The 19,902-nt window shown below is 48.0% G+C and overlaps 10 protein-coding genes across 10 annotated transcripts; 4 read left to right on the top strand and 6 right to left on the bottom strand.

Annotated features, from left to right (window-relative positions):
• Positions 1-267: 267 nt before the first annotated feature.
• Positions 268-2,337, bottom strand: LY89DRAFT_641207 (Peroxin-3). The gene is made up of 3 exons (XM_018211703.1): positions 1,921-2,337; positions 1,491-1,864; positions 268-1,441 (listed from the first exon to the last, which is right to left on the bottom strand). Exons 1-3 carry the CDS (start codon positions 2,076-2,078, stop codon positions 393-395), a joined length of 1,581 nt encoding a protein of 526 aa, XP_018074223.1. The 5' UTR covers positions 2,079-2,337; the 3' UTR covers positions 268-392.
• On the top strand, positions 2,331-3,247 carry LY89DRAFT_682705 (DUF1649-domain-containing protein). Its single transcript, XM_018214551.1, has 3 exons — positions 2,331-2,483; positions 2,572-2,889; positions 2,945-3,247. The coding sequence occupies exons 1-3, from the start codon at positions 2,402-2,404 to the stop codon at positions 3,130-3,132; spliced, it is 588 nt and encodes a 195-aa protein (XP_018074222.1). The 5' UTR covers positions 2,331-2,401; the 3' UTR covers positions 3,133-3,247.
• Positions 3,248-3,331: 84 nt separating this feature from the next.
• Positions 3,332-4,198, bottom strand: LY89DRAFT_580446 (uncharacterized protein; the record flags this gene model as incomplete). The annotated part of the gene is made up of 2 exons (XM_018209060.1): positions 3,332-3,775; positions 3,827-4,198. 2 exons carry the CDS (start codon positions 4,196-4,198, stop codon positions 3,332-3,334), a joined length of 816 nt encoding a protein of 271 aa, XP_018074221.1.
• Positions 4,199-4,790: 592 nt separating this feature from the next.
• On the top strand, positions 4,791-7,446 carry LY89DRAFT_731115 (uncharacterized protein; the record flags this gene model as incomplete). The annotated part of the gene is made up of 4 exons (XM_018219544.1): positions 4,791-4,819; positions 4,874-4,966; positions 5,013-5,893; positions 5,942-7,446. 4 exons carry the CDS (start codon positions 4,791-4,793, stop codon positions 7,444-7,446), a joined length of 2,508 nt encoding a protein of 835 aa, XP_018074220.1.
• Positions 7,447-7,860: 414 nt separating this feature from the next.
• Positions 7,861-9,310, bottom strand: LY89DRAFT_682702 (Ribokinase-like protein). The gene has a single exon (XM_018214550.1). The coding sequence runs from the start codon at positions 8,941-8,943 to the stop codon at positions 8,161-8,163; it is 783 nt and encodes a 260-aa protein (XP_018074219.1). The 5' UTR covers positions 8,944-9,310; the 3' UTR covers positions 7,861-8,160.
• A 412-nt stretch (positions 9,311-9,722) lies between these two features.
• On the bottom strand, positions 9,723-10,980 carry LY89DRAFT_695504 (putative 60S ribosomal protein L2; the record flags this gene model as incomplete). Its single annotated transcript, XM_018216766.1, has 7 exons — positions 9,723-9,851; positions 9,902-9,996; positions 10,051-10,477; positions 10,604-10,655; positions 10,745-10,773; positions 10,845-10,849; positions 10,971-10,980. 7 exons carry the CDS (start codon positions 10,978-10,980, stop codon positions 9,723-9,725), a joined length of 747 nt encoding a protein of 248 aa, XP_018074218.1.
• Positions 10,981-12,467: 1,487 nt separating this feature from the next.
• Positions 12,468-14,537, top strand: LY89DRAFT_580475 (uncharacterized protein; the record flags this gene model as incomplete). Its single annotated transcript, XM_018209061.1, has 5 exons — positions 12,468-12,668; positions 12,788-12,957; positions 13,030-13,159; positions 13,211-13,582; positions 13,641-14,537. The coding sequence occupies 5 exons, from the start codon at positions 12,468-12,470 to the stop codon at positions 14,535-14,537; spliced, it is 1,770 nt and encodes a 589-aa protein (XP_018074217.1).
• Positions 14,538-14,881: 344 nt separating this feature from the next.
• LY89DRAFT_682700 (DUF1770-domain-containing protein) lies at positions 14,882-15,651 on the bottom strand (the record flags this gene model as incomplete). Its single annotated transcript, XM_018214549.1, has 3 exons — positions 15,231-15,651; positions 14,978-15,178; positions 14,882-14,914 (listed from the first exon to the last, which is right to left on the bottom strand). The coding sequence occupies exons 1-3, from the start codon at positions 15,591-15,593 to the stop codon at positions 14,885-14,887; spliced, it is 594 nt and encodes a 197-aa protein (XP_018074216.1). The 5' UTR covers positions 15,594-15,651.
• Positions 15,652-16,512: 861 nt separating this feature from the next.
• On the top strand, positions 16,513-17,090 carry LY89DRAFT_779755 (uncharacterized protein). The gene is made up of 2 exons (XM_018222323.1): positions 16,513-16,928; positions 16,981-17,090. The coding sequence occupies exons 1-2, from the start codon at positions 16,621-16,623 to the stop codon at positions 16,982-16,984; spliced, it is 312 nt and encodes a 103-aa protein (XP_018074215.1). The 5' UTR covers positions 16,513-16,620; the 3' UTR covers positions 16,985-17,090.
• A 207-nt stretch (positions 17,091-17,297) lies between these two features.
• LY89DRAFT_682698 (uncharacterized protein) lies at positions 17,298-19,644 on the bottom strand. The gene is made up of 3 exons (XM_018214548.1): positions 19,587-19,644; positions 19,362-19,539; positions 17,298-19,315 (listed from the first exon to the last, which is right to left on the bottom strand). Exons 1-3 carry the CDS (start codon positions 19,593-19,595, stop codon positions 17,586-17,588), a joined length of 1,917 nt encoding a protein of 638 aa, XP_018074214.1. The 5' UTR covers positions 19,596-19,644; the 3' UTR covers positions 17,298-17,585.
• Positions 19,645-19,902: the final 258 nt, after the last annotated feature.

Raw genomic sequence — 19,902 nt, 5'->3', positions numbered from 1 at the left:
GAGAGCCTTCTTGTAGCGTGTTTTTGGCGAGGGATGTTGAGTAGCTACGTCGGTCGGTCTCTGGTATTTTGCTTCTCGCTTCTAGTCAAGCAAAGCAAGCATAAGGTCCGGAATCAATTCAGACATTGGGCAAAATCCAAAATGTATAACCAACTGTTCCATCACAATATGGATGTGAACAGTTTCGACATTTGCTCGAAGCTATTGCTCGATCTCCAGTAAGATTAAGGACAATGATTCACCAACAATAGCAGCAACATTTGGTATACGTTCAATAATCACTTGTGGCATTACTTGGTATCTTACATGTCTCATCATGAACCCCTGAGCAGATATCCATCCTTTCCACCCATACCACTGCCCAGACCAGAACTCCTGGCTCATATATATCCTTAAGCTACCTTCCCCTTCTCTGCCGTCTCCACCGCTTTCCCCCAAGCACTTTCAAATGTGGTCGTAGTCCCAACATCTATTACACTATCTTGTCCTGCTTCCGCTGGGACAACTTCGGCCGTTTCGTCTTTCGGTACTAGGACTGTACTTCCTTCATCTGCCATAGGACTAATCTCGCTCTCCCAATTGCTAGAATACACGACTGCAGCAAATGCCTCCAGATCACGTACTTGTTCCATCGCTTGGAGATACTCATTCGGAACGCCATTGCCAATGGAATGAGCTTGTCTCGTCAAGATGGCCAGAACTATCGGTAATTTTACAGGCTTGACATCCACGATTTCTGTCACCCGAGGAGCGTTGAGATCTGGGATATCGGACGTTGGTGGAACCTTGTATGCTTGTTGAGCAATCTTCTGGTCGACCAGTGTTGAATACCCAGCATCCAGTAATAGCGTCAAGACGTGAGAAAATGGTGGTGAATCGATCAGATCCGAGGTTTCGTCCAGTAAGCGTCTCAAAGGAGTAATGCTCGAGGAAGATATAGACACTAAGCTTGTAGGCGTTACTTCTGCTTCCATTCCCGACTCTTTAAGCACGAAAGCCTCTTGCTCTCTCGGTGGTAGCAAATACTGCAACCACTTCCCCTCTTTTCTCTCCTCTTCTGTAGCACCCTCGACTTTCTTCCGGACTTCGAGAGTAAGTTCTGAGAATCGTTGCATTGAGATATCGTCTCTTATACTCAAACTGCCAAAGACTTCCTTCACGGCAGCTTCGACCTTCAGCATGACCTCTTTCCACCCTCGATGTAGAAGCCACCAGCTAAAAGTAAGGTACTTCCTGTTGGTCTCGAAATCGTTCCCATATGCTTGGTCAGGGTTGTCGTCGTCATTATTCTCTAAGCTGATCGTCGATTGCTCCATTCCTCCAGTGGCTAGTGACACAACGCTTGAAAGATAGCTTCGCCGTCCTAACAGGTTCAATTGTATTCGAGTCAGGAGCGTGAGAAGAGCCAGGGTGTATATCAGCGTAAAAGACCGAGTAATAGCTATACACGAATCAGTAAAGTAGTCTTGGGCTTGCAAAGTTCGACATACAGCTGATCTTTAACTCGTTCCATAACTGAAGCTTGGTCTTCTTGGCTTTTGAAACTTGCTGTCCACCATCTTGAAGACCTTCCCCAGCTGCAGATGCTGAAGGAAGACCCATCTGACTTGCATGGATTCCGCTCTCACTTTGCAGGCTAGCCATGCTCCTCCCATCATCATCCGTCACGCTGGGTGGTGCAGAACCGATTTCTGAAAGGTGAGCTTCTCCATTTCTTGCCAACTTTGCCGCTTTCTGCTGCTGTAATTCGAAAGTTATCCTCTCAGTTTCCAGCTCCGCCATAATATTATCCGTAGCTGTTGGGAGTAGGGCCAGGACTGTGAAAGTGCAATCTTCTTGGTTTTGCTCGAATCGCCGTCGAAGACTGTGACATTTCGAATCAGCTATGAGCATTATAAAGTAGGAATGATGCTTTTATACTTTTCTCGAGCAATGCGATCTCTGCTCATGCCCTCCCGTGCGCTCGAGATCTTGCCCAACACATATTGCGTAGCAACATAGCCAGCACCTACCACTCCAAACCCAATGGCAATAGGAGTCCTGTTCCTCTTCAGGAATCTCCTCGTGGAGGCAATCATGGCTACCGTATTAATAGATCCCCAACAACATGCCGCATGTAAGAATGCCAAAGGATCGCGAATAACACGATTCAGGGAAGCAGTGTTGAGGAAAGTTGTACGAGGCTCTGCCAATGCTCAGCCCCTAGAAGACCTCGGCCGATGATGTGGCTGGGGAAAGCCGACCAAACGAACAAGGACAATGAATGGTGGCGAAAGTGGACCACCGATAAGACACCTTTGAAAACACATGCATGAAATCTACCCCTCCATCGACGCACAAAGCTATTCCTCAGCACTTCAACCACGCATCACTTCGACGAATTAATGCGAGAGAATTACACATGGCGATGGAGCAGCGCCGACCACCAGAGTACATCATCGAGGTGTATGCGGATCCGTCCAGCTTGAAGGATGTTATGAGAGGTAATTTATCCTCCGGGTTCTCTGCAGTTTGAAAGGGGGCGGGGAGGAGATGCGTCGAGTGAGCTCTGAGCTGACGAGTGTGCAAAAGGCATTCTGCACACGATATTCTTCCATAGATTCTTCCCTTCGATACGACCTAAGACGAGAGATGTACTAGATCTCTGCTTACCATTTGTAGAGGAGCCGGAGCTGGAGACTATGATCGATCAACGAACAGCTGCGCTGGTCCGGCAGCTGGACACGAGTTCGGATATGGGGATGCGGAGTACAGGAGTGAGGGGTCTTATGGCAGTGCAGTTCTTCGAGAAGAAGAGGAGAAAGGCATGGTTTACGAAGGGTGAAGAAGAGATATGCTGGGAGCAGTGGACATTAAATATCACACTGGCCACTCCACGGACAGAAAGCGGTATGTATATTGAGGCATTTTTGCGGTACAAAATACTGATATATTGGTTGTGCAGAACGAGCCAAGGTAAGGAAAGCAATGGAGGCTATGCTGCTCAAAGCAGCCATGAGGATTGTCACCACGGTAAACACTCATAAGGACCATATCCCGCCAATCACCACTATCGATTCCAACCCCTTCCCTTACCAGATCATAATTAACCCCAAGGACAACGGCTGGGGAGCACGAATGGGCATTTTCTGAGTGGGGGAATGTGAATAAAATAAACAAAATCGAGGTTGTACATACGAAAGATGGCTCGGAGTTAGGAGTTTCATAGATGGTTTGGAGACAGATACCCAATGAATTTGCATGGATTTGCAGCATTCAATTCAAATGGTTCAAATGCTCTCGAGTTCGCTCGTAAGTGTATATCATTACCATCATTAGTCGTAATTTCATATCAGCTCCTGCTGAAGGCCTTCCCTTTATTTCCTCGACCAAACCTGACGCTCGGAGGGACAAATGTCAGTGAGGACATTGCGCCAGAAAGTACGTCCATATCTGCATCTCCTTTGGAGCTTGGTGGAGTCATGATAGTACTCGTCTCGGGACTCTCTTCAGTATCCACGTCGTCCTTGGTCTCTTCGACTTCCTTTGTTGCATTGGTCGAGTCCCGAGTAGAGTTGCGTCTCCTTGTCCGGTCCTCGATCTCTGTCATATGGTGAGCAGCCGAACTTCTTCTTCGGTGCTTTCCAGTTCGTAGCATTGAGCTTCGCCTGTCAATACCATCGTTGACCACAAAGAAATCATAGTCCTTGGGGAACATGTGTTTATCGATGAGATGCATGCGTCTCTTCTGGGGAGTGGAGCATTTCCTATCGCAATCCTCAACAAAGCATGAATACTACATGAAGGAGTTAGCATTCGCACTTCTGGCTGGTTTGAATGTACTTACAGTCCTCTCTCCTCTCTCCCTTCTCACACTGATCAACGAATCATGGTTCTCCTCAATATGTAGGTTCAGAAAATGCTCGGTTGGAAAATTCTTCCTACACTCCAGACACCGATTGACATGGGTCTTCGCATAATGAACATCGTACTCCTCATAGGAAGCAAAGGTAATGGTGCCACGATGTGGTGGGAGGGAGCACTTCATTTTGTTCGTGGGCTGGACAGCTTCACCGCCTAGATGAAGGAGTTTTGCTGCTGGTGCTGGTGTATCGAGGAGAGTCGGGTGTACAACTAAGCGGACTGGAGCGCCTAATTCTTCTGTAGTTCCTGATTCTGGAGATGAAGGCTCAAAGTCTTCTCTTGTGCGTTTAGCCATCTTTGTGCTGCTCAACCCGGGGTAGTACTTGTTAGAAAAGTTTTCTGTAGCCTAACCTGTTAATATATCAACGACAAGCGCGTATCTCGTAGTATCTGCGTGAGACAATGCGCAGGATTTACTAGTGTTGCGGTGTGCCCTTGGTCGTTGGTGATTTTGTTTGGTTTGATGGCGATATAAGTGCAAGGTTGAAGAAGAGGGAAGGCTACGAAGCAGCCTTGTGGGATGCACTATGCCAAGCCTCCGCAGGGATCAAGTCATTTTGACGATCCGTCCATCATCGCCGCTCACACATCGTGGCCTGGCCCTGCCTTTCGTCCCTCTGCAACCATCGCAAAGTGTTCCCATCCGTATTCTTCAGCGAAGTCCTTTGTTGGTCCTTCGCTTCGAACTCTGGTAACTGAAATCGAACTTCAGATCGTTAGCGTCCTTTGTCTATATTTAAGCTCGACGTAGAAACAATTCCTCTATGGATCGATTCACCACCCCGCCAGATTCGCTGCGGACCATACTCGGCGCACAACTCGTCCTCATTTAACAAGGCCATCGACCGTGGGGTCGAGATTCTGCAGGAAATACTGCCGCTGTCGCAATGGTATCCCCTGTCGAGGAAAGATGGAAGTTCGTTCCCCTCTGTCAAAATCCTGGAGTGCGCCGATCTAACAATCTCACCAGGTATGCGCAAAAAGTAGAGACAAACTTGCAGAAGCTGCTCAAGAACAAGGAAGAGTACCCTTCTTACAATGATATCGAGCACCTCATTCGAGAGTAAGTCGGACATGATTAGGCATCTGCGCGCGTCTAATATTCCCAGGTTCCGTATTGCATGCGAAGCCGTGATCTTCCTCGATTTCAAACATGCTGTCTCCGTTAAGGTCGAACAAAGACTCTGGGATGCCCATGTCTTGATCAATAGCCGTTACCGCACGATGCTGGAAGGTCTCCGCAAGCCAAATAAGAAGCAACATTCGGTTGAAAAGCGCAATGTGGAGAAACACTATGTGGACTTCATCAAGACCAGTCAATTCTTCTACAAAGGTTATATTCAGCGACTCGCATCCCACTTCTCAGCCATGGACGGTCTCCGTCGAATTGCCCACCGCCTCTCTCTGGAAACCCTGACGGCCGACGAACGTGTCCGTGTTACACCTAAGTTGAAGGAACTGATCGAGACATCGTGTCACTCCTCTCTCTTGCGCTTGGGTGACTTGTCTCGTTATCGCAATCAAGTTAGGGTCAAGGACCGCAGCTGGGAGGCAGCCATGGGTTATTACACCTTAGCCAATGATCTCTGCCCCGACAAAGGCAGCGCCCACAACCAGATGGCTGTTATTGCTCTTGCTGATGGAAACCATTTGAACGCTGTCTATCATCTATTCCGAGCTATTGCCGTTAAGGAGGCACACCCTCTTGCTAGAGGTAATCTAGGCATTGAATTCAAGAAGGTCATTAGTGCCTGGAAGCATAATCGTCCTCATGGCAAGACCGACAGTCTGTCAACTCTGATTTCGTGGTTCGTTCTTCTTCAGGCTAGATTTCATGAAGGACAAGAGTTCTCTTTGCGGGAAGAACTTGAACAGGAAGTTCTATCTCGACTGGCATTACTTCTCAGAGAACAATCATTCCCAGATGTCCTCGAAAAGATCGTTATTGTCAGCATAGCTGCCCAAGCATTTGCTGGACAGAAAGTCTCTGGTAAGTCATCCTGGACACAAATTGCACGCAACGCTGACATTATTCAAGAACAATCCCAGGAGTCTAGTTTGGATCTGAAGTCTTACTACTTCTGTCTTGAATTCAATGTCAGAATGATCCTCGTGCTACTTCAAGTTCTCTCGCCAGAGTTGGAGCAGGACCTCAATGGAGAAGAACTCCCCAAGGAGGCAACCGAGCCAAAGGCCACCAAGCCACACGGAAATATCACTGCCGTTGCCCGTCGAATCTTACCTGCTCTTCGCCAATATAACACATGGCTCGCTGGAGAAGCAGTTATCCTTGCACATGTCTTCAACCCAGATGTGAATTTGCACGCCAAGGAGATGTGGAACATGTATGCTATGGTTCTCACAAAGTTGGTGAACTTCTTCCCTGCTGTTGGAGAGTTGCCTACAGTCCACTATCTTCTCGAAGAGGATGAGATCACTGTTGGCTTCGAACCACTCCGCAACCCTGCCGTTCCCCCAGAGTGTGATCTCTTCACGGATATGGATGGTGTACCCAAGGTACGTTCTACAGACCCCGGAGTAGAGCGTTACCATCCCAACATTGAGATGCAAGCTCGGATCCGCGATATCCTGCTTACAGCTGCCACCATGGAATCGAAGGACGAATTCCCTCTCCGTTTGAAGGCTTTAAACGGACATCACGTTTTCACTTATAACGCCGATACCACGACCCTTACTAGCCCTCGCACTATGACTAGCCCACAACATCCAGAAGGACCTGCATCCACCTTTGGCTCAGCACGAACAAACGGTTCCTCTTCTAAACAAAAATCTAGCAACAACGACTATGATGCTGATCAAGAAGAGAGTACCTCGGCAGCTGACAGTATGAATAATGCCCAGAGATGGGTAGATGATCTTACCGAACCAACTTCCCATGCCTCTGCTTACAATGAAACCTCGTACGGAATGCACAGCGGTACAGCTCAAGATGTCTTCGCCTCTATCAATCCTCATGGCTATTCAACTCGACTTCAAAGTACCCCAAAGATGCTACCCAGTTTGACGGGATTGTACAATTCGGCCTTTGCACCACAAGCGCACGAGCTTCAAGCTACGAGTCCCAACCGGCCCACCAGTGCTCGCCAGCTCTCGCCACTGTCGCTTTCTACCAAGGAGAATCGACTTTCTGCTGCTGCAACCCTAGAACAGATGACTGGCTATTCTACATTCAAGACTGGCTCTGGCTATTGGGGACGAAATTCTTCAAGACCAGTGTCCGGCTCTTTCCAGCAACCTGTCAACGAAATCCTTCAAGAGTCTCTTAACCAGCCGTACATGTCTTACTCCTCTGCGTTCGCTGATTCTAGCAGTATGTATGGTAACACTCCACAGACCTATAATCGCCTAAATGGAGGCTCCTTGACAGGCAATAGTTTCCCTACTGGTAATGGAAATTCGACAATCTACGGTGGTGCTAGCGATTTCGACACAGACCTCATGCTTCGAAGCTCGCTTGCGAATGGCGGTCAGTCAGGTTGGACCCAAAACTTCCAAACTCCTCCTGGTGGACAAGGTGGTTGAGGCTCTGCCATGAATGGAGTTTCCTGTACAACTATATGTCGTCTCCGTCACTATTCTTATCTTGGCTTCATGTGTTAGACTCCGGTCTGGCCATTCATTATCATCAGGGTCCGAACCTTCAAACTCTTTGAAGATAAAATTCCTTGTCGATAATAGCGATTTCCAAGTCACACTCAAAATGTTTCTCATTTCAGGGACATTTTAAGTTGTTGAAGGCAAACGCTATGGTCATCACAGAAGTCAACATCACTCAAAAACCATCAGTAAAACGTCAATGCAGAGGCGAATGTCCTCACGGGCGAAGGACTTTTCAATTTCTAAAGCCATGCTATTCTATGCAAATGATCGTGGAGGATCATATGGGTCATCTCATCGTATGGGAGCAAAATCATCCAGATTTTAGACGCTTCCGTTGTTGAAACCTTTTCCTCTCCTGAACGCCGTCTAAAATCTTTTGATGCATGAAGGGAATGGGCAATCTACAGGTTCGTGGGCTTGTAGGTCTGCTTGGGGAATGGGAATCTGCAAAGATGGGGTTTCTCGTTAGCTTGCTTGTATTTTGGTCGAGGTGGAGGGGAGTAAAAATTGAGTGGTAATTTGCGGCTTAGCTCTTTGTCCATAAACAGCAATCGTAACTCTTACATCTCACTTACTATCTCACTTACTTCCATAGCATGTGACCGTGATAACTGTGATGGAAAAAGAAAGAAAAACTTACGAAGGACCCAATTCCTGGATACTGAGCTTAGCCAACCATTGACCTTGGTCAATGCATTGAGCGAGGCTCTCGCCGGCAACCAATCCAGCAGTGAAACCAGCAGCAAAAGCATCACCGGCACCAGTGGTGTCGTTAATTAACTTGCTATCAATAGCATGAACCTTGAACTCTTGAACATCCTCTCCACCAACACTGACAATCGTTGGCTCGGTACCCTGAGTGATGATTGCAACTCTCTCTCGCTTCGTATTCTTCTTGGGGAGCGAAGCCAAAGCCTTAGCAATCTCCTTAATGTCCTTGGTCTCCAAGCCGTGATTCTCAGCATAAGACAACGCCTCAGTCTCATTCCCGATAACATAGTCCCAGTACGGAGCCGTAGCATCAAGAGGATCCTTGAAGAATTGGGGAATGAATGGTGCAGAGAGCGAAAAGACGAATGCCTTGTCGTTCTTGGCAGCTTCCTCAGCAAGAGCCATGATGGCAGGTGGGCAGACGGTCAAATGGTAACCACCGACGAAGTAGTGCGTAGCTCCCTCGACCAGCTTCCATACCTCAGGACTCTTCAAGTGGTCGAGATCATAGTGGTTCGCAGCTCCAAGATCGGTGCACATAGAACGATTGTGATCCGTGATAACGACACCACATCGACCAGTTGGCTGCGTCTTATCAACTCGGTACTCGACGCGGAGACCAGCAGTCTTGACGGCATCGTGGAGGATGGCAGCGTACTTGTCGTCACCGACGCCACCGAGGTATACAACTGAGTTTGGTGGGAGCATGTATTGGGCGCCTCGAGCAGTGTTTTGGGCTCCACCTCCGGCGATTAACTTTGCAGAGTAGTTGTTTAGGAGGTCTTCGTAAATGCCCTTGTGCTTTTCTTCCGCGAGGATGGCATCGTTGGGCTTGAGGCCATACTTCTCGAGGAGAGCAGTATTGCCTTGAGCTTGGATATCTGGCAGTGAAAAGTTGTCAGCTTTGTCTTGAATGATTGACCAACAGGTGAAGGTAAAACTCCCGAGCTGCTCATTACTGGATTCGGATGTGCTTCCAATGGAGGATTTTTTGGTTTATTTACCAAGTAAAGGGTTCTCTAGGCAGAGGAGTGCATATTCCTTAGAAGGCGCCATTTTGTGTTGCGTTGTGTGGAAGTTGTGGTGGAGTGGGGAGTGAGGTTCGGCGATGGAGGGGTCGGTGAGAATTCGATGTTTTGGCGGGGTTTTATGTAGCAAGCTTGAACTCAAACGGGCAGGCACAGTAGGCTTGCGAACAACGGCTCTTACAAATAGTGACATGGTACAACTTTTTTGCGAGATTTAAGAAGTGAATTTTATGCTATGGAAGTTTCAAGAGTCCTACTTGATTGAGGGAGTTCACTCTTCAAGTTGTCAGGCCACACGTCTTTGCGATTATACCATAGTCACGTCAGTCGGTTGAATCTCAAATCAGTGCAATGTGTTTTTTTTTCATTCATCCCCGTAATGCTCCTTCCGAAGGTACATAGAATGCGAAGCCAGCATAACCCGAAGCAATGAAAAGCCAATCCCGATCAAGACGCAATTTAGTCCTTTGTCTTTTGAGTACCACGCAACAGACCAGTTCTCCGAGCAGCAATGAGACCCGCCTTTTGACCTTGTGCAGCGTATCTCGAGATCGTAGAAGCCTTACCGATATGTTGATGGTTACCACCCTAGATTTTATCAGCATTTCAATTGTCCTCGCAGAATTGAATATACATACACCGTGAGGATGGTCGACGGGGTTCATGGCAACACCACGAGTCTTGGGCCAAGAGTTACGCTTAACAGCGAACTTGTGCTTAGCACGGGATGCCTCTGTATAAAATGTCAGCACTTCTATGTTGAAACCTCATTCCAGGTAAAACGTACTCAACATGGGCTTATCGGTTCTTCCACCACCAGCAACAATACCAATCATACCACGGGCACTGCTCTTGATGACCTTCTTTGCGCCAGATGGGAGCTTGACACGGGTCTTGCCATCCTCAGGGTTGTGTCCAATGACGGTAACATAGTTGCCAGAGGTTCGGCCCAAAGCACCACGATCTCCTGGCTTCTCCTCAACGTTCGAGACGACGGTTCCTTCGGGGACGGAGGCGAGGGGAAGGACATTTCCGACAGTCAGAGCGGCGTTCTTTCCGGCATAGATGAATTGACCAGTGTACATGCCCTCGTTGGCGATGAAGAGTTCGGTGTGAAGCTTGAATCGGTATGGATCACGGAAGACAACCTTCGCAAGAGGGGCTCCACGACCTGGATCATGAATAATCTCCTTGACGACACCTCGAATGTATCCCTAGACAGTGAAAAGAATCAGCCATCTTCTTCCTGACATGCTGTATATAATTATTCCAAAAGTTTCGTCCAGGGCGACATTTCCAACAAAGAGCCATTTGCTTCGAAGAACATAATATGGACCGACCTTGGATTCGGCGAAATCGAGGGTACGGAATTGGGCAACGCCTTGGCGGAGTCTATAGAAATGTTAGCCGATTTTGAAGCCATTCCACCAAAGGGAGTTTCGAAGCCGCCACGATCTCGAAAAGATCAAAGGATCACATACCGGGTGTGAGAAGTAAATATACTTCCACGCTATGGTAGTCAGCAATGGATCCTCGCTCATCTTTCATGAGCTTTGAGGGCTTCGAGATTTGCACGTACACCTTTTCTGTACAGAAGTCAGCATACCACCATTAGTATCAGAGAACGGGAACCACTCGCCTTTGATTGCGAATCACGATATGGCAGTCAGTAATGTAAGTCTCGAACAGGGGACTCCAAATGCTTACCTCGACCCATCTTGACGGTGTTGTCGATGAAGTTGTTGAAGATTCGTTGGTCGCAGTTTCCGATTCTGTAAAGTCTTTGTGTGTAGATTGGTGTAAGCGAATTTTTCTGCAGTGGTGCCTCAGGCTACCAGAGCCGTAGTTTAGCGTTCAACTTCACAACGTAACTTTACCAACCTCCATACAACAGGATGAAAGCCTCACATTGACAGCGACCACGATCAGATACCTTTCAATACTGCTCTGCTATTTGAATGATATTACCAGTCTATTCTTTCATTGTCGATCACTTAATTGCACTACCTTAATGCGAGGTGTGGGTCAAAGTTGACCATATTTCGCTTTGGGCTGACCTTCCTCCATCCCACGATGAACTTTGCATATACGATCTGTTATACTCTCTTTTGCAATTACTGGTGATGCATGAATAACTTTTATGATGGTCAGACTGCGTTTGATGCTCTAATCTTCGTCGGAGCCTCATTTTTGATTACTTTCATCTTCGCAGGAAGCGCATCGATATGCATCACCAGAATACAGGCGATGATGATGTTGGATTGTCTTTGGCGTTGTGGAAGGTTCTCCTTGCTGTGCGCGCGTTGTGTTGGGGTTGGCCAGCTTAGGCTCAAGCTTTTCGCGGGTTCAAGATTTGGCTGTCATGTATTTCTTCTCCTCATCAAATTTTCTCGAATATGCATCTATATACTTACTTCTATCATTTTTGCTGAATGATTTTGATGGTATCCCCCATTAAAACTCTCTTCTCTGTCAACCCTGCTACCAGCTAGGTGAGTCCGGCGATAGACGCTGTCTGTTTCGTGGCTGTGAAATACGCTGCAAACATGAGGATCGCGGAATTATCAATAGCTTGAGTTTGCTGGATCAAATTTCAATGATCTGGGACGGTGCAATGATAAGCGAGATGCTTTGGAGATGCGCTGGCCGTATGCTTTGCCCGCCCAAGGGTGGACATACCCAGCATCAAATCTAACGACGAAGGTACGTCACCCCATCAACAAAACACTAATAATTAGCTACTAATATCTCGTACAGAACATTCACTGTTCGTTTGGCTCTTGCGAAGGCACAATCGGTGTGTTTGCGGTATTTGGGTAGACGGATCATGAGCTTGGTGGAAAGTGGAATTTGCCCGTCACGATTACGAAATGGTCGGGCCAGTCACAGTTAATGGGATACAATTCTACGATGTGGCCATGGCGTGATATTGCTGGTTTCGCTGGCGGGGTATTGTACGTCGAGTTCTGGGACAATATATCAGATTGGAACTTGCTCCCTAAGTTCTCCTTAGGACTCATAGGACTCACCATTATTTCCCTGCTATTGTGCGTGACCAAAAAGTGCTGGCTTAATTAGACCAATGAACCTTCTCGCTGCTGCTGTTTTGTCGGCAAATGCTCAAGCTTCCTCTGACTTCATCTCCAAACTCCACCCAAAAAGTTCCACCACCTGGAACAACAAAATTCTCAACGCAACGCCAGTATGGCTTCTGATTCCGATTCTGAGTTGTCCGACGTCCCTTCTGACGTCGAGAATGATCTACAGTTAACCAAAAAAGATGGAATACTCAAATTCTTTTCGAAGCAATCTGCCGCGCCAAAGCAGGCCGAGTCTCCTCCACGAGCAAAGCGCGAGCCTTCCCCGCCACATGAGTACGTTCTGGCAGACAATCAAGATATTGCGGTAAGTCTTTGCGCATGCTCTGTACATTCAGACACGTAGAAAACGCGTGGGTTTGAGGTGCAATAGAATCTAACGCGCTCATGTCCCCATTGTGGACGAACATTGCTGACAGAATACAGTTCATTGTGATGTATCGCAGCCGGTTCACAGAAGTATTCCCAAAGTCGCTCATCAACTTCGGCCCTCAAGAATTAGAACGAGACGTGGTCGACCCTGTCCCTGGAGAGGGTGTAGAGCATTTCCTTTGCGCATTGCTTGGGCTGCTGCTCAACAGGAAGCAGGACGTCAAGTAGGTAGCTCCCTATTTTGCGCCCCAAGCCATATTTCTATCTACAGAAGCTGACCTTATGTGCCTCTGCAGAGCTGGACACTACGGTCGCGCCCTCGAAGATGCTATTCAATTACACAAGTCGCAATGGCCCAAGGAATGGGAGGCCAAGAATCCATTATCGGGCGGTGTCACATTTACCAGCATGTCTCCCACGGAACGAGTACGAGCACTATCACAGCCCCTGAAATACCCTTACTAATTATGACAATAGCTTACTCTTCTACGAGCTCTTATCCTCTGGTCGCTCTCCTCCTCCGACGCCGTGAAGGCCTTGATTGCATCTTCCTACAAGCAGACCCGACGGGAAGACGACCTCAACCAACCACTTTCTGTACAGCCATGGGGCTCGGATAGTGACAAGAGACGTTACTACCTTATCGAAGGCCTGGATGATACCCACTTTCGAGTGTACAGAGAGAGCAACTATATGGGGATCAAGCGAACATGGTGGAGCGTAGCAAGCGACATAGACGAGCTGAAGGGTCTTGCAGAGAAGCTTAACAAGGAAGACGGAGGACAGAAGGCCAAGCTCTTGAGCACGAGGATTACTGCTGCTATACCTAGGTTTGAAGCTACGGAAGACGTATGTGGTGGCTCTCATGTTTTGTTGCAGTTGACTACTTACTGACACACCCTCTCAGAAACGCAAACGCCGTGAATATCGCCAGATTCGAAAGCATCAATTCAAGCGTAATGATCTCGGTACCTCGCTATACGAAGGAAGGACTAGGGGCAAGCGTGTTAGATACAACTACTCTGACGAGGATCCAGAGGGTATCTACTCTGATGCCACTGCCACTACTACTCGCCGATCCACTCGTAACACTGGCACGCATACACCAGTTGAGTCTGGACCAACCATCACTCAAAGTGGTCGTCAAGTCAAGTCTCGTCAAGGTGGCGCTTATGGTGAAACTATGTTAAGTAGTGCGCATCCCCCAGCTGGTAGCTATGCTGGAACCAGTGAAGAACCAGAAAACGAGCTTGAAGCCGGTAGTCGACCTCGACGAGCGGCTGCGAATCATGGCACCAACGGCTATCCAAAACCCAAAGGCGGTCGACATATCGAAGGTTATAACGATGTCGATGAGATGACGAGTGATGATGAGGGAGACGCAAGTGAGCAGGATTATGGTGATGACGAAGAAGAAGATGAGCAAGTCTCTTTGGCCAGCGACGGCGATGATCAAGACGACCGTTCTGAAGAAGATGAGGAGATGGAGGATGCCGAGCCGAAGAAGTTGATTGTCAAGCTCATGGTGAAGACTCCAACTCCCGAGAAAAAGACCATCATCAAGCTTCGAGTCTCACCCGAGAAGGACAGAGATCCGAATGCTAAAGGGCTCTTCTTGAACACCAACACTAAGGAGAATGTTCAACCCGCTTCTTCTGGTGAAAGTTCCGAGCCTGCCTCAAAGATGACCGGCATGGCACCAAATTCACCTCAGCCAGTCAAGTCACCACTTGCTTTCCGTGGCAGCCCCGAGAAACCTACTACTTTCATGCCAGCCATCGATGTTGGTTACAGGGGTTCATGAGATGCCGTTGTGGTCATTTGATTTCAAAGTGTCAGCGGGCGGTAATATTGTAACGGCATGGGTAGACGGCGTTTTGAGAGTGCAAAATAGGCATTGTATGCACGGATGTGCTAGACATGATAGTAGCTTATGAGTGCTAGCTCCTGAATACTATGGTACTCTAATAGACAATTTCACGAAGGACTGATCTCTGAACCCCGTATGATTTCATGTATTGTCTGTTTAATTGTGACCTTTTATGTACGCTCAACCAATACTATACATGACCCGAACGCCCCAAATGCAATGACCCTTCGTCATATCCGACCAGGTAACGCCTATTATCCAAGTCTAATTAGACATATCGTTCAATCACTAGTATTCTGTGTTTTATAGTACTGTAAAAGTATCAGCACTCAAAATGCCCATACATCACCACCGGAATGCAATCTCCAACTGACATCACCCACCTCATTTGCCAGCTTTTGGTTCCCTGCTGCTTTACTGAGTCCTTCTGGTACTTTCCAATTGTTGGTCGTGTACCACCATCTTCTAACTTTTGCCCCAACGCTGCTACCGCTCAATTGAGCGTTCTTGTTCCAATATCGCCAGCCGTGGAGAGCAAGAGACCAGACCATGCCTTGGACGAGGGGAAAGACGACCTGTGCACGATATCAATGTTGAACTAGGTAGGAACAACGGATCTCGACATACCTGATCTCTAACAGTAATGAACAACACCTTCCAAGTAGTATCCGCGCCCGCAATACTAGCCAAATAGCTCTGCTCGAATCTCAAATCCGGTAGCGGTCCAAAGCTCTGCCGTCTTGGAATAGGCTTCAGAACCGAATATGGGATATCTTCTTCCTCTGAAGCATCGATTCCGTCTTCGTCATCGTATGCGTATTTGTCTAGAGAGGCCTCGGATGCTGGGGCGTGACTAGGTTGGGAGAGCTTGACGGGTTCCTTTTCGGAGGCGGCGGTGGAGGGATTGAGGTCGTGAGAGGGTGATGGGTTGCGTTTTATGGATGCTGTTTGGATTGTTTCTGCGATTTGTAGGGGGAGTGAGGACGACATTTTGTGGTGGTGTGCGTGGGTTGGAGATTGGAGATACTGCTTGTCTTTGAGGTTGAAGCTTGGACGGGAAGTGCCGAGGCTTGGAGATATCTAACGACAACAATTATCAGTCTCTGCTTTCACAACCATTCCACGCAAAATTAGGACTTACATGACTAGCGAGAAACTCGAAGTCGAGATACCAGTAGGTACTGAGGGGTCATGTTTCCAAGCCCTGATCAAGTATCTACAAATCGTTTCTCGAGCTACAAACTCGAGTATTCCTTTCCATCTGTCTCTTCCTACAACGAATTGCAAATGGTATCAACTCGTTTTATCTTATTTTGGATTATGTATCTCCATAGCTTATTAATTTCGGGAGTGCTATCGTCTGTCGCTCCTGCTTGTCCTTCCTCCTTCTCTCTCAGCCATCTAGAGTTGCTCCTTCCTCGACAAAGTTGTTGAGCATAAGTAACCCTCTGCTCTCTTTCTACTTCTCTCCAGTTAACAATATTCTCAAGACAACAAGTTATCTATACGCTGCCAGTCAAGTAATATACCTACTATCGTACAGTATAACAAACATTCTTTACACCTCTCTTGCAGTCTTCAACGACAAAAAAGGACAATCACTTCACAATCAGACGAACGTCTCTCAATCCTTCATCATGACACGATATACAGAGAGAACCGCCCGGGCAGCAACCAGAGCAAGAGTTATGGAGAGAGCGGACAAAAACTACTTTCGCATGGGCCAGACCTATGGTGCCTGCTACCGCTGCGGGATCTGGCTTACCGACGATATGATTGAGAACCACATCCGCGGTGTTCAGTGCAAATTTGTGCCCATTCGAGGAGGTGGCAAGTCTCGTGTTCATCACCGGGAGTATTTTGAGGTGAGTTATCTTGATTCATCGAGTGATATTAACTGACAGTGAAGGAATTCTATCCCTCCAACGCGAGCGGCCACAAGATAGAATTCGACGAAGGGCCCACTTATGTTCTTCGACCTCATCCGAAAAATTACATTGACCCAGGATTCATTCAGATGCGCGGGCCACCCACTCCTCCACTATCCCCTCTATTAGACGGAAATCCTCCTGCTGCTCAAGCACCTTTTTCAACGAATGAGAACATCCCCGCTCTATCTTCGGACCAAACCTCTCCGACGCCCCCTCGGAGTCCAACAGGCGCAATGGATCCCTTGATAGAAGAGACTCTGAAAGATAGAGCACGTGCAGAACTAAATGTAACTCTTCCAAATGAAGGGCTAGCCTCGGGGTCCAATTTGCCGCCCATTCATTCCCAATCGAAGTTTGACTGGTTACGGCGTATCTGGCTTCTCTTCATCCTCGAGTAAGTCCATAATATTGTCGGTATTATATTAACAGAGGCTTACGGTGACTAGCTGAACACTTTATTCGTTTCTAGGTCATCTTTGTCGCGAGGAATGGGCTAAGATAACAGAGGTGTGGGAATGGTGTATTTCTGTCTTGTGAGAGCGTATTGCATGTGGAGAATTCTCCATTAGTATAGTTATCCTAGCGAGAATACATTATCTATCAGTCTTATGTTCTTTGACACAAGTGAGTTCATGATAGGAACTGTAGAGTGCATGAATTCGTAGCTCTTGCTGGGCATACTAATTCGGGAGATAAGAATGGCTCTATAGTAAGAGCTCATGGATCTTCGTCCAATCTAGCCTCGATTCTACAAAGAACATCTATCTCGTGAGTACTCACAGCTCAAATTGGTCTTCCATTCAATTCTGGCACTACAAATCACAAGGACGCCATCTGTTAAACAATTGATGGTAAAGATGTTCGCCTTGAATATTCAACTATCTAATCCAGATTCTTTACGCCAAACAGACAAGAAACCCGTGGTATCGTAACAATTCCTGAGTCCAAATCTCGACTCCACGCTCAAAACTACCAAGATGTCTACTTTCGAATCATGACACTTGACATCCAAGATACTTTTCCCAATTCCACATCAGCTGTTCATCACAACTCATCTCCGAGGTGCCGAGCCAATACTCGATCGGTCTGCATCCTCATCCAACGGATCGATAGCAACATCCGACCTACTGCCATACCTATGATTATAATTCTGCGGCTGCATCCAACTCGTATCTCCCGTCACGACCCCCCTCTCATCCATCATCCCCGGCGCAACAGCCTGTCCAATGCCTGCCTGACTCACAGTACTAAGTCCACTCCCCCGATCCACATTCTTCTTCGCCATCGCATAACTATCCCTACTCGTCAGCTCCTCCGCATCGAAATCCCAATCCCGCCAGAAATCCCGCTTCCCGCGCGCTGCGCGCTTCACCCAGCCGGGGAGTAGGCCGCCGCGCACTTTGTACGTCCAGTAATCTTTGTTCTCGTAGTCGTACGGCACGATCCGTCCCCCGGAGACCTTGAGCAGGATCCACGCGCCGGTGTTGAGGATGATGTACGTTATGAGCCCGGTGATGAGGCCGTAGGCGATGGAGTACGTGAAGGGCATCACGGCCAAGGTAAGGAAAGCAGGGACGGAGTCGCCGATGTAGCGCCAGTTGATGTCGGTACATGCTCGAGCCATCATTGCTCCGACGAGGATGAGTGTACAGCCTGTGGCCCATGAGGGGATGCTGGCGAAGATAGGCGCGAAGAAGATGGAGATGAAGAAACAGAGGCCGGTGACGCAGGCGGTTATTCCTGTGGCGCCGCCTTCTGATATCCCGGCTCCGGATTCGATGAAAGCTGTTACGGGAGGAGAGCCGAAGAGCGACCCGATTGTTATTCCCATTGCATCGACGATGTAGGCCACTGCTGAGCCTTCGAAATCTTGTGTGTCTTCGTCGATGGCGCCGCAGAAGCGGGCCATGGAGTACATGGTTCCGGTACAGTCTAGGATGTCGACGTAGAGGAAGGTGATGAGCGCAGAAGCGAACTGAGAAGCGTTTTCGCCGGTGATGTTCCAGTCTTGAGCACCTAATGTGTGTTGAATTGGATGGAAAGCTATGACTTGTTTGAAAAAGTCGAAAGCAGCATCCCCGGCATTGCCTGGAGGAAAATTCGTTATAGAGGTACCACGAGGCCAGGAGAGGATAGACACAAGAAGGATGCCAGCAATGATAGCCCCTTTTACACGGTACATCATCAGGAATGCTGTGAAGATGCCGCCGCAGAAGATACCAACCCACATGGTAGGGCTGCGCATCTTGTGGGAAGTACATTGTCCGTTCTCGATGTATCCAATAGGACAACCAGCAATTTCGAGAGGGTCGGGAGATGAGCCTGTGATCGCACCTATTCCCGCCGAGTATGTAAGACCGATAAGAGCAAGGTAGAGACCGATACCTGCTCCAGCAGCAATCTTGAGACTTGTAGGGATTGTTCGTGCAAGCCATTGTCTGAGGCCAAGAATGGACAATCCAACAAATATCAGCCCTTCGATGAAAACAGCTGTTAGTGCGAGACGATATGGGACTGTGCCTGAGCCATTGCTTCCCACAACTTGGTATGTGAAGTAGGCGTTCAAGCCCATACCAGGCGCAAGCGCAATTGGCATATTGGCACAGAGACCCATGGCGAAGCTGGTGAGTGCTGATATGGCAGCTGTTGCGGTGACAAGATCACGTTGAATCTCCTGTTTGCATTGAGTGTAGGGCTCGTATGCGGGATTGCTGCTATTGAAGCAGTGTGTATCGTTGCTGAAGGCGCCTGTTGACTCGCAAATACATGTTCCTCCACTCGCTACTACCGGTCAATAAGTGCTCTGATAAGACATTGATGGACGTACCTGAAGTTATTTGTGCATTAACAGATATGATATAGGCCATTGCAAAGAATGTTGCGAGTCCAGCTCTTACTTCTGTCAAGAATCTGGTGCCTTTTCTCTCTTGTCTATGTCCTGAGTATTCCAGTCGGAATCGTCTTCCCACCACGCTCTTGGCTACGGCCATATTCGTCCTCTCAACCTGTAATACATCAGGACCAAGTCAGAAGAGAATGACATTGTACATACCCAACCCATGATGTCGTATTATGTACTTTAAACTATATTCGCAAAGATGTACTCCACAGCCTCCACCTTCAGAAGGACCTCAAAGCGTTATATTGTATATATCGTAAGTCGTAAGCGTTATTCCATTACTCCTAATCACCACACCAGTCTCCCCTCCAACCCGTAAATTATCTAGCCTTGCCGTTGACTACACAATATTCTATCAGGATAAGGCAAATGGCAAGAGCGGGGGCCTCCGAGCCGTGTGTTTGCGGTGACCATGAAACGAGGTATGTTTGCGGCCTTTCCAGAAAGCTTTAGGGGCAGAGCTAAGACT

Source organism: Mollisia scopiformis, assembly GCF_001500285.1.
Source record: "Mollisia scopiformis unplaced genomic scaffold LY89scaffold_7, whole genome shotgun sequence".
NCBI lineage: Eukaryota > Fungi > Ascomycota > Leotiomycetes > Helotiales > Mollisiaceae > Mollisia > Mollisia scopiformis.
The sequence above is the reverse complement of the archived record's forward strand: the minus strand, read 5'-3'. Positions and strand labels throughout refer to the sequence as shown.

Bases quoted from the DNA above. Each gene is read 5' to 3' on its own strand.
- LY89DRAFT_641207 (XM_018211703.1), bottom strand. From the start codon at position 2,078: ATGATTGCCTCCACGAGGAGATTCCTGAAGAGGAACAGGACTCCTATT. The intron at 1,865-1,920 runs GTATAAAAGCAT...GAAATGTCACAG, and splicing joins GATCGCATTGCTCGAGAAAA to TCTTCGACGGCGATTCGAGC. The intron at 1,442-1,490 runs GTATGTCGAACT...ATTCGTGTATAG, and splicing joins GAACGAGTTAAAGATCAGCT to CTATTACTCGGTCTTTTACG.
- LY89DRAFT_779755 (XM_018222323.1), top strand. From the start codon at position 16,621: ATGCGCGGGCCACCCACTCCTCCACTATCCCCTCTATTAGACGGAAAT.
- LY89DRAFT_682698 (XM_018214548.1), bottom strand. The intron at 19,316-19,361 runs GTACGTCCATCA...GACCGGTAGTAG, and splicing joins TAATGCACAAATAACTTCAG to CGAGTGGAGGAACATGTATT.
- LY89DRAFT_682702 (XM_018214550.1), bottom strand. From the start codon at position 8,943: ATGCTCCCACCAAACTCAGTTGTATACCTCGGTGGCGTCGGTGACGAC.
- LY89DRAFT_682705 (XM_018214551.1), top strand. From the start codon at position 2,402: ATGGCGATGGAGCAGCGCCGACCACCAGAGTACATCATCGAGGTGTAT. The intron at 2,484-2,571 runs GTAATTTATCCT...AGTGTGCAAAAG, and splicing joins CTTGAAGGATGTTATGAGAG to GCATTCTGCACACGATATTC. The intron at 2,890-2,944 runs GTATGTATATTG...TTGGTTGTGCAG, and splicing joins CACTCCACGGACAGAAAGCG to AACGAGCCAAGGTAAGGAAA.